We start from the raw sequence: 13,018 nt of genomic DNA on the forward strand, positions 1-13,018 counted from the left end.
ACCAGGTACTGCATTAATCACAACAAGGTAACAGTGGAATAGATGAAGCTGTTAACAGTATAAAACACAGATTTAAAAGGCACGAGACCAGGATAAATCAGGAAAGTGATACTGAAGAAAAAACTATACTTACCGTAAGCAGTAAGAACACACAGAAATTTAAAAATTAAGTAAATACAAAACAGCACTTAGCCTCATTTTTCAGACGCAAACAAAAAAAGTAGTAAGAATGACTGCTCTACCCAGCAAAACGTAACAAATTATGGCATGAGGGACCCCTGGCTGGCTCAGTCAGTGGAGCATGTGACTCCTGACCTCAGGGTTGTGCGTGTAGAGATAAATAAACAAAACTTAAAAAAATTACTACATCATAGTTTTATGTAAAAAAAAAAAATTTTAATGTTTATTTTTGAGAGAGAGAGAGTGAAAGCTGGGGAGGGTCAGAGAGAGAGGGAGACACAGAATCTGAAGCAGGCTCCAGGCTCCAAGCTGTCAGCACAGAGCCCGACGCAGGGCTCAAACTCACAAACCGTGAGATCATGACCTGAACTGAAGTGGGACGCTTAACCGACTGAGCCACACAGGCGCCCCTGTGGCATCACAGTTTTTAGAAAATATTTACTGTTTTATCAAACCAGTACATGCTCATCACCAGAAAATTTGGAATTTATACAAAAGTTAAAAAAAAAAAACTATAAAATGTTCCCATGTCTATCTCTTAAATACTTTTGCATTTTGATACTTTCTTCAAGTTGTTTTTCTAAGATGTAGATTTTTTAACATTGTTTTAATCATTCTATACAATTTATCTTTTTTTGCCTTTCTATAATATACTTGTCTATAATATACACACTTTAATGGCTTTATATTTTATGTAGTATTTTTACTAGTTGATCTGAATATTCCTTAAATAAATGAAATTTAAGTAGTTTGCAATTTTTCACAATACTAAGATAATAGTTGGTGCACCTTTCAGTGCCACTTTTCATTTTCATAGTTAGGATTAATTCTTTAGTATGGATTTCTAAAGTAGACTTACTGGGCATGAGGAAACATTCAAACTTCTTTATTTATGGAGCTAAACTGCTTTTCAAAACCACTGCTCCAATTTATATGATGACGCATGGAAGCCTCTAATCCAGACAGACCTTGGTATCAATGTTCTGCTGAAGGGGCGCCTGGGTGGCTCAGTCAGTTAAGCGTCCAACCCTTGATCTTGGCTCAGGTCATGATCTCACGCTTTCGTGAGTTCAAGCCCAACGTCAAGCTCTGTGCTGACAGCACGGAACCTGCCTAGGATTCTCGCTCTCCTCTCTCTGTGCCCTCCCCCCCACTTAGACTATGTCTCTCTCTCTCTCTCTCTCTCTCTCTCTCTCATTAAAAACAGAAACAACTCTGCTGAAAACACTGCTCCACAACAGGTCCCCAGTGACTCTCCGATGACCTGTTCTACCGTACCCATTATCATCCCAAGATTTGTGGGCTTCATCAGATGATGCTGACTGCTCACTCTTTCGCAGAACCCCCTCCCTCGGCTTCTGCTATGTTATTTCCATCTTCTTCCTGCCCATCTACCCTTCCCACTCTCCTCTGCTGGATCCTCTTCCTTTGCTGGTCCTTTTGTGCTGTTTTCACGTAGGGGTCCGTCCTCGGCCTCTCTGCACCCTGCATGCTCTCCCTGAGTGATCCCAGTTACATGCTACTCAAAGCTGTGCCTTAGCTCCGACTTCTGCCCCGAACTCCAGAGCCTTACATCAAACCACCACCTATTAGACTCTGCTTGGATATCCCACTGGCACAGATTTTTAAAAACAGATTTAAAAAATTCAACCCCAAACAACTTAATTTTCCACCCAAATATGCTCGTCCTTGACAAATGGCAGAACCATCAACCTAGTCACCAAAGTTACAATCACTTCAGTATTTTTAAGCTTCGGTTAAGCATTCGTCTAGTTTGAACAACATTACAGATTTTCTCTATACCTGAAGTAATGGTTCTGCAGTACCAGGCTGATGTGTGAAATGGACAGAGCAAGCTCCTATTCTGTCTTATGGTTCCAAAAATCCATGTGTTATATTGTTCTCAGATAGAGGACATATCAGATACTAAACTGTTAAGAACAGATACTACACTTGATCTTAGCCAAAAGGCTGAGAAGTGATATACTGAAGTGACTGTATCATCGTTACTATATTATCATGAAATGTGACAGACAGTTGTTGGGTAGCCAGTGGATTTTCTGATCAAGAGTAAGGGAGGGGGGGCACCTGGGTGGCTCAGTCGGGTAAGCGTACAACTCTTGATTTTGGCTCAGCTCATGATCTCACAGTTCATGAGATCAAGCCCTGTGTCTGGCTCTGCACTGACAGTGGGGAGCCTGTTTGGGATCCTCTCTCTCCCTTCCCCTTCTCTCTCTCAAAAATAAATAAACATTTAAAAAAATGAGTAAGAGGGGTCATATACAGCCCACCACAAAGCAACAGAACTTAGAGTGAACTTGCACAAAGACTTACTTCACTCAAAGTTGTACTGACATCAAATTTTTGCAAAAATAGTTTTACTTTCAACAACAGAATTCCCTAGTTAAAGAAATCCAATTATGACTGTTCTTATAATATCTGATGTGGAAAACAATGGTTTTTGATGTCTGCAAATCAGATAAAGAGTATAGCAACAAAAACGGTTGCTCTAGTAGAGAAAAACTGTGGAAACAGAATGCAATTTACACTGTATCTAAAATTTTTACAAAACTCTACAACTTAATTTTCCACCCAAATGCAAAAATTTTAAGTGGCATATAATAATGCAATTTACTTAAGGGAAACAAAGTACACACGAAATATGTAAAAAGTTTCCTATGTGTTCAAGATAAAAAATGTAACACCAACACAACTGAGATTCTAACTTGTGGCTTCTTGAGGTGTTTCTGGCTGAAGTGACAGACGTGGATGGAATTCACGAAATCCTCAGGTCCTTTCCAGTCCTCATGAAATCAAAGTAAAGAACGCTCTGATCCGACAGAGAAGACCCTCACCACACTGGCCGTGGTGATTCAGTAGTGATGAGGGGTCTGGGGGGTTTTAGTACCAGGTTAGATTCTCAGCAGTGCTGCAAAGAGCCAGTCTGGGAAATCCAGTCTCCTGGAGAACCCAAGTACCACACGCAAGTTTAGCATAATATAATCATTTAAATATCTAAGGAAAAAAAATTGGACATTTACCTTCCAATAGATTATTAAGTTTTTTCCATCAGAACTCCACTCTCTCCAAGTATCTGGTCCCTTTGAAGGAACTAGGAAAGAGATTTAAAAGTTAGCATTCGAAGACATGTACGGCATGTCAGTCGAGACTACCGATAATTGAGACAGTGGCGCTTGAGATTCTTTTCTAGGTTTTTGGAATTCTCCATAAAAATGTGAAGTAGTTCAGTGGCTTCCACTTAGAAGTGAAGGGATGAAACAGCCAAGCTCTCAACGTCTGCAAGACATAAGGCCCCTTCGAGTGGATTAAAATCACTCTTCAGGCCCTACCTGAGGCTCTTGCTGCTCTGGCTCACATCTTCCCACCTCCTGCTGCTCAGGTAGGCTCTGGCCGAGCACGGGCTTCCTGGTGCCCCGCTCCTCCAACGTGTTGAGGACACCTGCCTCAGGCTTCCTGAGCTCTCTGTGACCTCTCTTCCTGTGCGCAGAAGCTCTCCTGCCCTGGTTCCCCGTGTAGCTTGCTACCTCACCTGCTCTAGATCTCAGCTCCAATGTTACCTTAATAGTGAGGTCTTTTCCAGCTACGCTATTTAAAACTGCAACCCCTCTTCCCTAGTCCCCTTTCTCGGACTTTCTTTCCCTAGTCCCCTTTCTCGGCTGTATTTTTCTCCCAACATACTATGTTTAAAATTTTACTTCTAATCCTCTAGCCTATAAACTCCATGGGCAGAGACTGTTTCATCCACTGCTATATCCCTGGTGACTAGAACAGTCCCTGACACATGGCGGGTACTCAAGTATTTGTTAAGTGAATTAATGCTGTCATCTTAATGAGGTGTGAATCAAGTGTTTCCTCTTGGCAACAGCAGCTTGTCAACCGAAGGCAAAGGCTCCTGTGGTAGCCAGTCTACAAATGACCAATGACATTGGTCATGCCTCCTGATATGCCTGCCTGTGTGGTCCACTCCTGCACTGTATCAGCATCAGCCTGTGTGACACAGAGTGCAACAGACACGATGGCTCCTCCCTTCTGAGGCGAGGTCATAAAAGGCATCGTGGAGGCACCATGGTCTCTCTCTCCTCACTAAGTCTGGGGGAAGCTAGCTGCCATGTTATGAGGCCACTCGGCAGCACTACGGAGAGGTCTGTGTGGTGAGGACCAGCCACTGAGCGAGCCATCTTTCAAGCAGATTCTCTAGTCCTAGGCAAGCCTGCAGCCCCCACCCACATCCACACTGTGGCCTCATAAGACACTCGAAGCCAGAGATACTCAACTAAGCTGCTTCTGAGTTTCTGACCTAAACTCATCGTGAGAGAATAAATGTTTACTGTTTTAAGCCCCTGAATTTTAGGGTAATTTGTCAGGCAGCAATGAATAACTAACACTCTCCGTCTCTGGATTCATGCATGGGATTCCATTTTGATGATCCAAACCACCTGGACACAATATTGCAAAGCCCCTCTCATCTTTCTAAACTTCCTTCCTGTGGAGAGGCAAAGTCTGGATCAATACCTATCAGTTTGTGTTTTACTGTTCATTAATTTTTTGGAAGAAGTTTTACACGCCCCCCCCCCCCGCAAGTTATCTAGTTTAAATAAAGCTTTTGCTATCTTTTACTGAATGACTCCTGAAAATTATACCTATTTTTACGTTTTTTGTTTTTGATTTTCAAAGCTGACATGTGATTAATCAAGGATAGAATCTCATTCTGTCGTTGGAAATTATCATACTCAGAAAACCAGTCAACTAATTTTGCACCTATTCTGACCTATTTGGTGTACTGCAGAAAGAGTGTTCAAGACCCGTGGCCCCATCCATTTCTCAGGCCTAGGTCGCAAACAAAAATTCCAACAAATTCTCTTTATCAAGAATTGTCTTCAGCAAACAGAACTGAACAGAATTAAAACAGAATTAAAATTCTAGGAAAAGGAGGAAAAGACTGTGAGCAAAATCACCCCGTAATCTTAGCACAGTTTCCAGTTTGTTTCCTCTGCATCATTTTAGGACAGCTGCAATCATCCGGCAGACAGACCTAGAGTTTCCCACACAACACGGGCCAAGTAACTGTCCACACTATCCCAAACCTTAGAGCCACCATTTAAAATGTCTGGATGACATTTTACGAGCAGATACTATATAATTACACAATTCAAGTGTTCTCCTTTTACTCATTTGGTGACATTAAAAAAAAAAAAAAAGTTGTAAAATTTCAGGATCCCTAGTGATATTTAGCCATAAATCATTTAGTTAACTTACTGGCTTCTGTGGTTAAATATTTTTTTTCATTGCTCCATTTGCTCCATTTCCAGAAAGTTTCAGCAGAACAGCGAATCCGGAAAGTATATACAGTATATGGGTTTAACTGGTCCACAGCTACAAGATAACTTGAATTTTCTACTCCTCTGACCGTGACATTCCGCTATTAGAGAGCAAATAAATATGCAAATGTATGCATAAGTAATGTCATGTGTTTAAAAACACACATTTATACACACATACTTTTTTTTGATAAGAAAGCTGCCCAAATTTGTCACATAAATTGACTAAATGTCCACCTGAGTTTGCCTTTAGAGCACTAAAGTTAGTTCAGCCACCAAAACATTTTAATTTTTACGTAACTACCAAATCGGTAAAATTATGCTCTGCAACAACAACCAAACAACTTCGGTGTGATTTTAATCCAAATACTGGATCTAAGTAATAATGATCAATTAAATTATGCAGAGAAGATGATAATAAATTTTGATCATCGGTCAATGGCTAATGGTAATACAATAAGCCTTAATATATGGTAAGCCTCAGATTTACTAATCTAAGATGACCTTGAGGATTTAAGTACATTAGTCAGGTATATCTGGAAGCTTCGAGGCAGGCATTGTCTTGTGCATTTTTTTTTTTTTAATCTTTTTTTAACGTTTATTTATTTTTGAGACAGACAGAGCATGAATGGGGGAGGGTCAGAGAGAGGGAGACACAGAATCTGAAACAGGCTCCAGGCTCTGAGCGGTCAGCACAGAGCCCAACGCGGGGCTTGAACTCACGGAGTGTGAGACCGTGACCTGAGCCGAAGTCGGCCGCTCAACCGACTGAGCCACCCAGGCGCCCCTTGTGCATTTTTTAATACAGCACTTAGAACCTCTAGTTTGGTGTTAAACATGCGGAATATTCAACAAATTCTTATTTAAATTACATAAAAAATGAAACAGTTTAAACAAATTTGGGGATGTGCATGCCTCAGGAAATCCTCTGAACTCCCAATTACAAAGCTTTTGGGGTTATATTTTGGCATCTGAGTTTTGTAGCAACCATCAATAAGCTTCCAATGAATATTTTCATTACAGTCTCTTTTATTTGGGACTTAGCACAAATTACAAGACGGTACAGTATAAAAGTCAACCTTAAGTATCTAAACGGTATTAAAAAGTCATGCTCTCACTTACTCACTTGTTCCTACTGCTGCACTTGGCAGTCTGAAACCTTCTCTCTGGTGCTTATTATTAGTCCATTAATTCATGCTGGCGGCTATGGCAAAAAACTACTCATTCATTCACAAATTTACTGGGCACTAGCTATGTGCAAGATGCTGTACGAGAGCTGGAAACAACCTAATAAAAGTGCAACTCATGTTCTAATAATATCCAGCATTATAACTGCGTTCAAGTGCTAAATAAAATGCCGTTATTACATTGATGTATAGTGCCTTAGTTCTTAGTAAATCTCTATAATAAATAACCTGAGAGCCTATGCGTATCAATTTACACAATTCTTTAAGTTTATTTATTTATTTTGAGACTCTCTCAAAGATAAAGAGAGAAAGAGAGGGGCAGAGGGGCGGGGGGAAGAGAGAATCTCAAGCAGGCACCATGCTGTCAGTGCACAGCCCAATGCAGAGCCTGATCCCATGAACCATGAGATCATGACCTGACCTGAGATCAAAAGTGGACACCAACTGACAGAGCCACCCAGGCGCCCCTCAATTTACTCAATTCTTTTTGAAAACGAAGTATTTTATCTAAAGCAACCTCAAAGCAAGTCTACAGAAGAATCTTACTCACCAATTCTTGTACTGCGTTAGTTTTATTAATTTCAATTTGACATAAAAGTTTAATCTTTGCAAAGTTGCCCGGTAAATGCCAGGAAAGTATAACAGCTGTTGAATTAATATCCTTCACTTTGATTGAAGTAGGAATACGAGGATAAACTGTAAATACAATTTGTAGAGATCATTTTAAAAGCTCTTTTCTAACATGACAAATGACAATCAAAAAACCCCAAAAAACAAAAGAGGTATCATTAGTATTGATCAACAATATTCCACTCAGTATCCATGGAACACAAAAGCTCACTTTTACTGCTGATATCATGCCCACAGTTTTCATGGACCAACCACACTCAAGGTTCCTATACTGCCATCAGGAATACTACAAGGTCGTAGGAGCATAATCTCTACCTTTAAGGAACCTCTAACTTGCTGGGGGACTGACAAAAAGAAAAGTAACAAGAGTACATATGCTGAGTTTGAAATGTGTGGCAGAGATATTAACAGCTATTGGAGTTTAGACGTCAGTGTGGTAGGGAAAGTCTTAGAGTGAAGATGGGTCTTAAGAGGAGCTTTGAAGGGAGAATCTGAGCAAAATGGCAGAACGGATGCAGAAAAGCATTTCAGGTTGGGCTCTGAGCAAGAACAAAGGCGCAGTGATGCTGATGACAGTGCGCGTGCCACGTGAGTGGGAGGAAAGCAACATGGGAAAATAAAGTTGAAAGGCAGAAGGCAGGGAAATACACACAAACACCACCACTCAAGTATAAAACGTAGCTGTTTGGACCTTACGAAAACCCGGGAAATAACAAAAATGATGAGAAGGAATAGCTGATGAAGTATACTTAGGTTTACAAACAAGGCAACAGGGTCATCTACTAATCACTTGCCAGTCTGTTTTTTAATGGCATTTGGTTTAAGCCTTTCTCAGTGACCGAGTCTCTAAGAGAAGGCCTCTATGTCACTGTTCTGTGCTGCAGAGGCTGGTATGGACCCGATGCAGCAGAATGCCCACAGGAATGAATCCTAAGAAGATGGACCATATTTAAGTTCTATTTGGAGCTATGTATTAACAGGGCTGCTAAAAATTCCGGAATCATCAGCAATAAAAAGGAACAAGCTACTTACTGATACATACAGCAACTTGGATGGATCTCAAGGATACTGCCCTTAGTAAAAAATGCCAATCTCCAAAGGTTATACACTGTATGATTCCATTTATATAACATTTTCAACATAACAAAGCACTGAGAGGAATAACAGATTGGATATTGCCTAAGGAGCGGGATGCAAGAGCATGTGTGGAGGGGTGGTGGTGGAAGGGTGGGGGTGGGGGTGGGGGAGGGGATTTGCCAACGGGGCAACAAGAAGTTCCTTTGTGGAGATAGAACAGTTCTATATTGATTGTGTTGGTGGTTCTGTGAACCTATACGTAGATCCAACTGCACAGAAGTGCGCGCACGTGCGCGCGCGCACACACACACACACACACCTCTCTAAGTGCACGTAGAAACTTGTGAAAACTGGGCAAAGTCAGCGGGCCAGCTCACTGGCCTGGTTTACAGTAGTGTGCCAGTGTCAACTGCCTCATTTGGAAATGATACTATATAGTTACTAAGACGTCAAAAATGGCGAAAGCTAGGTGAAGAGGTCACGGGGCTGTAATTTATATCTTTGCAACCACCTGTGAGTCTATAATTAAAATAAAAAGCTTTTAAAACTGGGGCAAAACATTTTTCAGGAATCAAAACCTATTAGATAAGACCACTTAAAGTTTCTGTGAAAACGACTAATTCAAATTTTTATCTGAATTCAATAAAATGGTGAAACGTAATTATACATTTTAAGGATTCTCAAATAAAATTTATAAAACTAATTTATAAAAATTTATAAAACTAGAAAGAAAATAGTAAAAAGTAGTCCCTGGAAGCACTCCTCATTAATCTCAAGACACTTCAGCACTTCTACAATTATTTTTAAGACACTGGTTTATGAAGCAGCTTACCTTTCTCAGTTATGTTAACTAAAATAGTTGATTCTGACCGACCCAGAGGATTGCGAGCATTCAAAGTAAAATTATATATTTCTTGATTTGGACGCATTTGAAAGAGTAACTGGTAGCTTTCATTTGTTGGTGCTTCAACTCTTTTAAATTTAACATATTTTCCTGAGAAACTATGAATTAAGAGAGCAACAAGATTAAAATAATTTCAAAATGGCAAGAGAGATAAATACGGCAGGAAAAAATAAGTGGGTAAAATTTCTAATAACTAATCTTTTTAAAAAGTTTATATCTCTAATTATAGATGTTACCACAGACTCTGGGAAGAAAACGTAGAGGATACAGAAAATAGATGAAAATAATCGGCCAGAAGCCTACTACCCAGAAACAGCCTCTGTTCGTATTTGAGGGTTCTTCCAGGATTTTTAAAAGAGCATGCAAATATAGTCTGTGTGCATGTAATATGCATATCCAATTTCATACAGCATACTGGATTTTCCATCTTGCTCATAACATAAATGAGAGCATTCCCTATGTCATTTAACACCCCTCCAATGTACTCCTCACTGTCTGACATTTTTCCCTCACTAGTGATCTTTACCTTTCAAATAAAGTGTAACTTGTATTGCGTGGGCCCACCAGTGCTGTTGGTCTTCCGGGATTCCAAGTACATATAATCTCTTTTAAATCGTATGTCTCACAATTCAGTTTTTGAGGAATATCAGGTGGATCTAATGGGAAGAAAAATGTAGTTACAGGTGATATACAATTTCCCTGAAAACATGTTTCACAAATGTTAATTATGTTTTGTACAATTTCTTTTAAAAATGAAAATAACTTCGTGTTTACACTTTACCTTTGGAACAATGCAGGAATTTCTGTAGCATGTTTTGGAGTTTTTACATTAGAAATGATGGATTAAAATATGCTGATGAATGACTACTAGCTCATTTGGAAGCTCCCCAACAACGACCCCCCCACCCACCTCAAAATCTACCAAATCTCTCAGAGGAACCTGGATCCAACAAGTCAGAAAAATTTACAGGTTAAAAGTATCAATATCTATCATTTATAACTGTGATCTGAAAAGAAATTCCAATTCGAATTAAAAGTCAACACGGGTCATGTTACAAGTTTCAAAGTTCTTAAAGAAGTTGCAAGGACTATTACTTATAAAGTATCTCTTGGTGAAATGCTGCATCTTCCTATAATTCAGAAGTGACTACTGCTCTTTGGTTTTTGTTCTTTATTGAAATGATTCCCTCTCATTTTGCAGGGACAAAACTAGAAAAAAAAAAGAATGTGTGTGTGTGTGTCTTAGACCTTTAAAGTAATAATGGAAAATTCTGCGTTGGACACTAATTACACAAATTGGTTATTTCCAGGGTCACCTGGGTGGCTCAGTTGGTTGAGCGTCCAACTCTTGATTTCAGCTCAGGTCACGATCCTAGGGTCATGGGATCAATCCCTGCGTCTATTTAGATTCTCTCTCTCACCCTCTGCTCCTCTTTTTCTCTCTCTCTCAAAAAGAATAATAATAATAAGAAGAAGAAGAAGAAGAAGAAGAAGAAGAAAGAAAGAAAGAAAGAAAGAAAGAAAGAAAGAAAGAAAGAAAGAAAGAAAGAAAAGAAAAAAGAAATTGGTATTTCTTTTTTTTTTTTAATTTTTTTTAACGTTTATTTATTATTGAGAGACAGAGACAGAGCATGAGCATGAGCAGGGGAGGGGCACAGAGAGGGAGACACAGAATCCAAAGCAGGCTCCAGGCCCTGAGCTGTCAGCACAGAGCCCAATGCGGGGCTCAAACTCACAAACTGTGAGATCATGACCTGAGCCGAAGTCAGTTGCCCAACCGAGCCACCCAAGTGCCCCTGAAATTGGTATTTCTGTAATCATGCTTAACCAAGCATACATAGAAACTAGTGCTCTCATATTTATCCAAACTATCTTTCACTAAATTTTTTAAAAACAATTACTTATTGAAAAAATCTGTAAAATATTTTTTAATGTTTATTTTTGAGAGAGAACAAGTGCACAAGTGGGGGAGGGGCAGAGAGCGAGAGGGAGACACAAAATCTGAAGCAGGCTCCAAGCTCTGAGCTGTCAGCACAGAGCCCGACGTGGGGCTCGAACCCACAAATGGTGAGATTATTACCTGAGCCAAAACCAAGAGTTGCATACTTAACCAACTGAGCCGCCCAGGTGTCCCAATAATTTTATTTTTTAAAAACTAAACTTTAAAAACCGTTCTTAGACTGTGTGAGTAACTGAAAAGGACTTAGCAAATTTCCCATACCTTCCTGAGATAGAATAATGTCCATAAATGATATTTAGGTAACATTAAGAGGAGTCATGAGTATTTATATTGAAGTCTAACAATGGCATAGTGAGACTAAAACTGACATATTTGTTTTAAAACTGTTTTAAATCTAAGGCCAAACTTTAAGTCATTTTATTAGAATGACATACCAAATTTTTGAGTACACTAAAAATGTTGATTATTTTAGTATTTGGCAGATATGTTAAGTTGAAATAGTTAAAATCCAAATAACAGGAGCAAAGAGAAAGAAGGAGAAGGGAAGATGGGAGGCAGAAAAAATATGAGCGGGCAGGATCTGAAAGGTAAGGTACTGTCTTCCCAAATAAATTAACTTATAAAGGAATCACCTGACGCTAGGTAAAAACTAGGTATAAATCAACTGTATTACCAGCAAATAGCAAATGTAATTTAAAAAACAAAGCCATTTTTTATGAAAATGATTTCAAATGAGCAAGTATGAAATCTGACATTGACATAAATATTTAAACACTCTAATTCTATGTCACAGTGTATTCTGTTAAAATGCTTTAAGTATGATGAAAGATTAGTATTTAGGTCAATGTTTAATGCTGAAGTGGCACTATCTATGAAAATAACTCCAGGGGCGCCTGGATGGCTCAGTCAGTTAAGCATCAGACTTTGGATCAGGTCATGATCTCAATGCTCCTGGGTTCGAGCCCCATGTCAGGCTCTGTGCTGACAGCTCACAGCTTGGAGCCTGGAGCCCGTCTCAGATTCTGTCTCTGTCTCTTTGTCCCTCCCCTGCTCGTGCTCTCTTTCTCTCTCAAATATAAATAAACATTAAAAAAGAAAAAAAGAAAATAACTCTGAATGATTACTGAAGAAATAGTATTTATAAAATAAGATCTATTTTGCTTAGAACTAAATTAGCTCATGAACAAACACTGACAAGTATTGGTAAATAAGTATTCTTCTGTCTGCTGGATAATAAATTTATTTGCAATTACAATAATAAACTTAAGAGGAAAAAAAGCCACTGTTACTACTAGCACCAAACACCAAATTCATAGGAATAAATTTATTAGAAGATACATAAGACTTTCTATCACCAATATAAATCAAAGAAGACCTAACTAAATGGAAAGATAGACCATGTTCCTGGCTTGGATAACTCAGTATAGAAAGAATGAAAATTCTCCTAAACTGGTCTCCTCAATTAATAGATCTAATGTAACTCAAACCAAAATCCTGGTAGGTTTTTAATGTGTCTTTTGAACACGTGGCCGGTTAACACGATATCCATGAGGGAAAGAAAATAATGACTCTTGATCCCTAACTCACACCATAAACTGCACTTGCTGTTAAGTCCCTAAAGAAATCCCTCTGAAGGGAAATGCTACCGCTGCTCCAGAGTTAACAAATAGTATTTCAACCACCAAATGCTACAAATGAAGGTTAATATATGAATTAAATAGGTTTGTCCTACTATGTGACA

The 13,018-nt window shown here is 39.1% G+C and overlaps 1 protein-coding gene and 1 non-coding gene across 3 annotated transcripts in view; both read right to left on the reverse strand.

The window, feature by feature from the left end:
* Positions 1-13,018, reverse strand: part of LIFR (LIF receptor subunit alpha) — an 85,874-nt gene that overhangs the window by 21,353 nt on the left and 51,503 nt on the right. For both annotated transcript variants that reach the window (XM_086677534.1, XM_086677527.1), the window contains exons 8-12: positions 9,844-9,973; positions 9,246-9,415; positions 7,257-7,402; positions 5,458-5,620; positions 3,222-3,292 (exon numbers count right to left, since the gene is read on the reverse strand). In XM_086677534.1, the coding sequence (XP_086533660.1) occupies positions 3,222-3,292; positions 5,458-5,620; positions 7,257-7,402; positions 9,246-9,415; positions 9,844-9,973 (680 nt within the window). The remainder of the gene's footprint in view (positions 1-3,221; positions 3,293-5,457; positions 5,621-7,256; positions 7,403-9,245; positions 9,416-9,843; positions 9,974-13,018) is intronic.
* Positions 1,968-2,163, reverse strand: LOC112861909 (U2 spliceosomal RNA). Its single transcript, XR_003223780.2, has one exon. It is a non-coding gene; the product is annotated as a U2 spliceosomal RNA (small nuclear RNA).

Source organism: Puma concolor, chromosome A1 (genome assembly GCF_028749965.1).
Source record: "Puma concolor isolate L17-30 chromosome A1, mPumCon1.1.hap2, whole genome shotgun sequence".
Taxonomy (NCBI): Eukaryota; Metazoa; Chordata; class Mammalia; order Carnivora; family Felidae; genus Puma; species Puma concolor.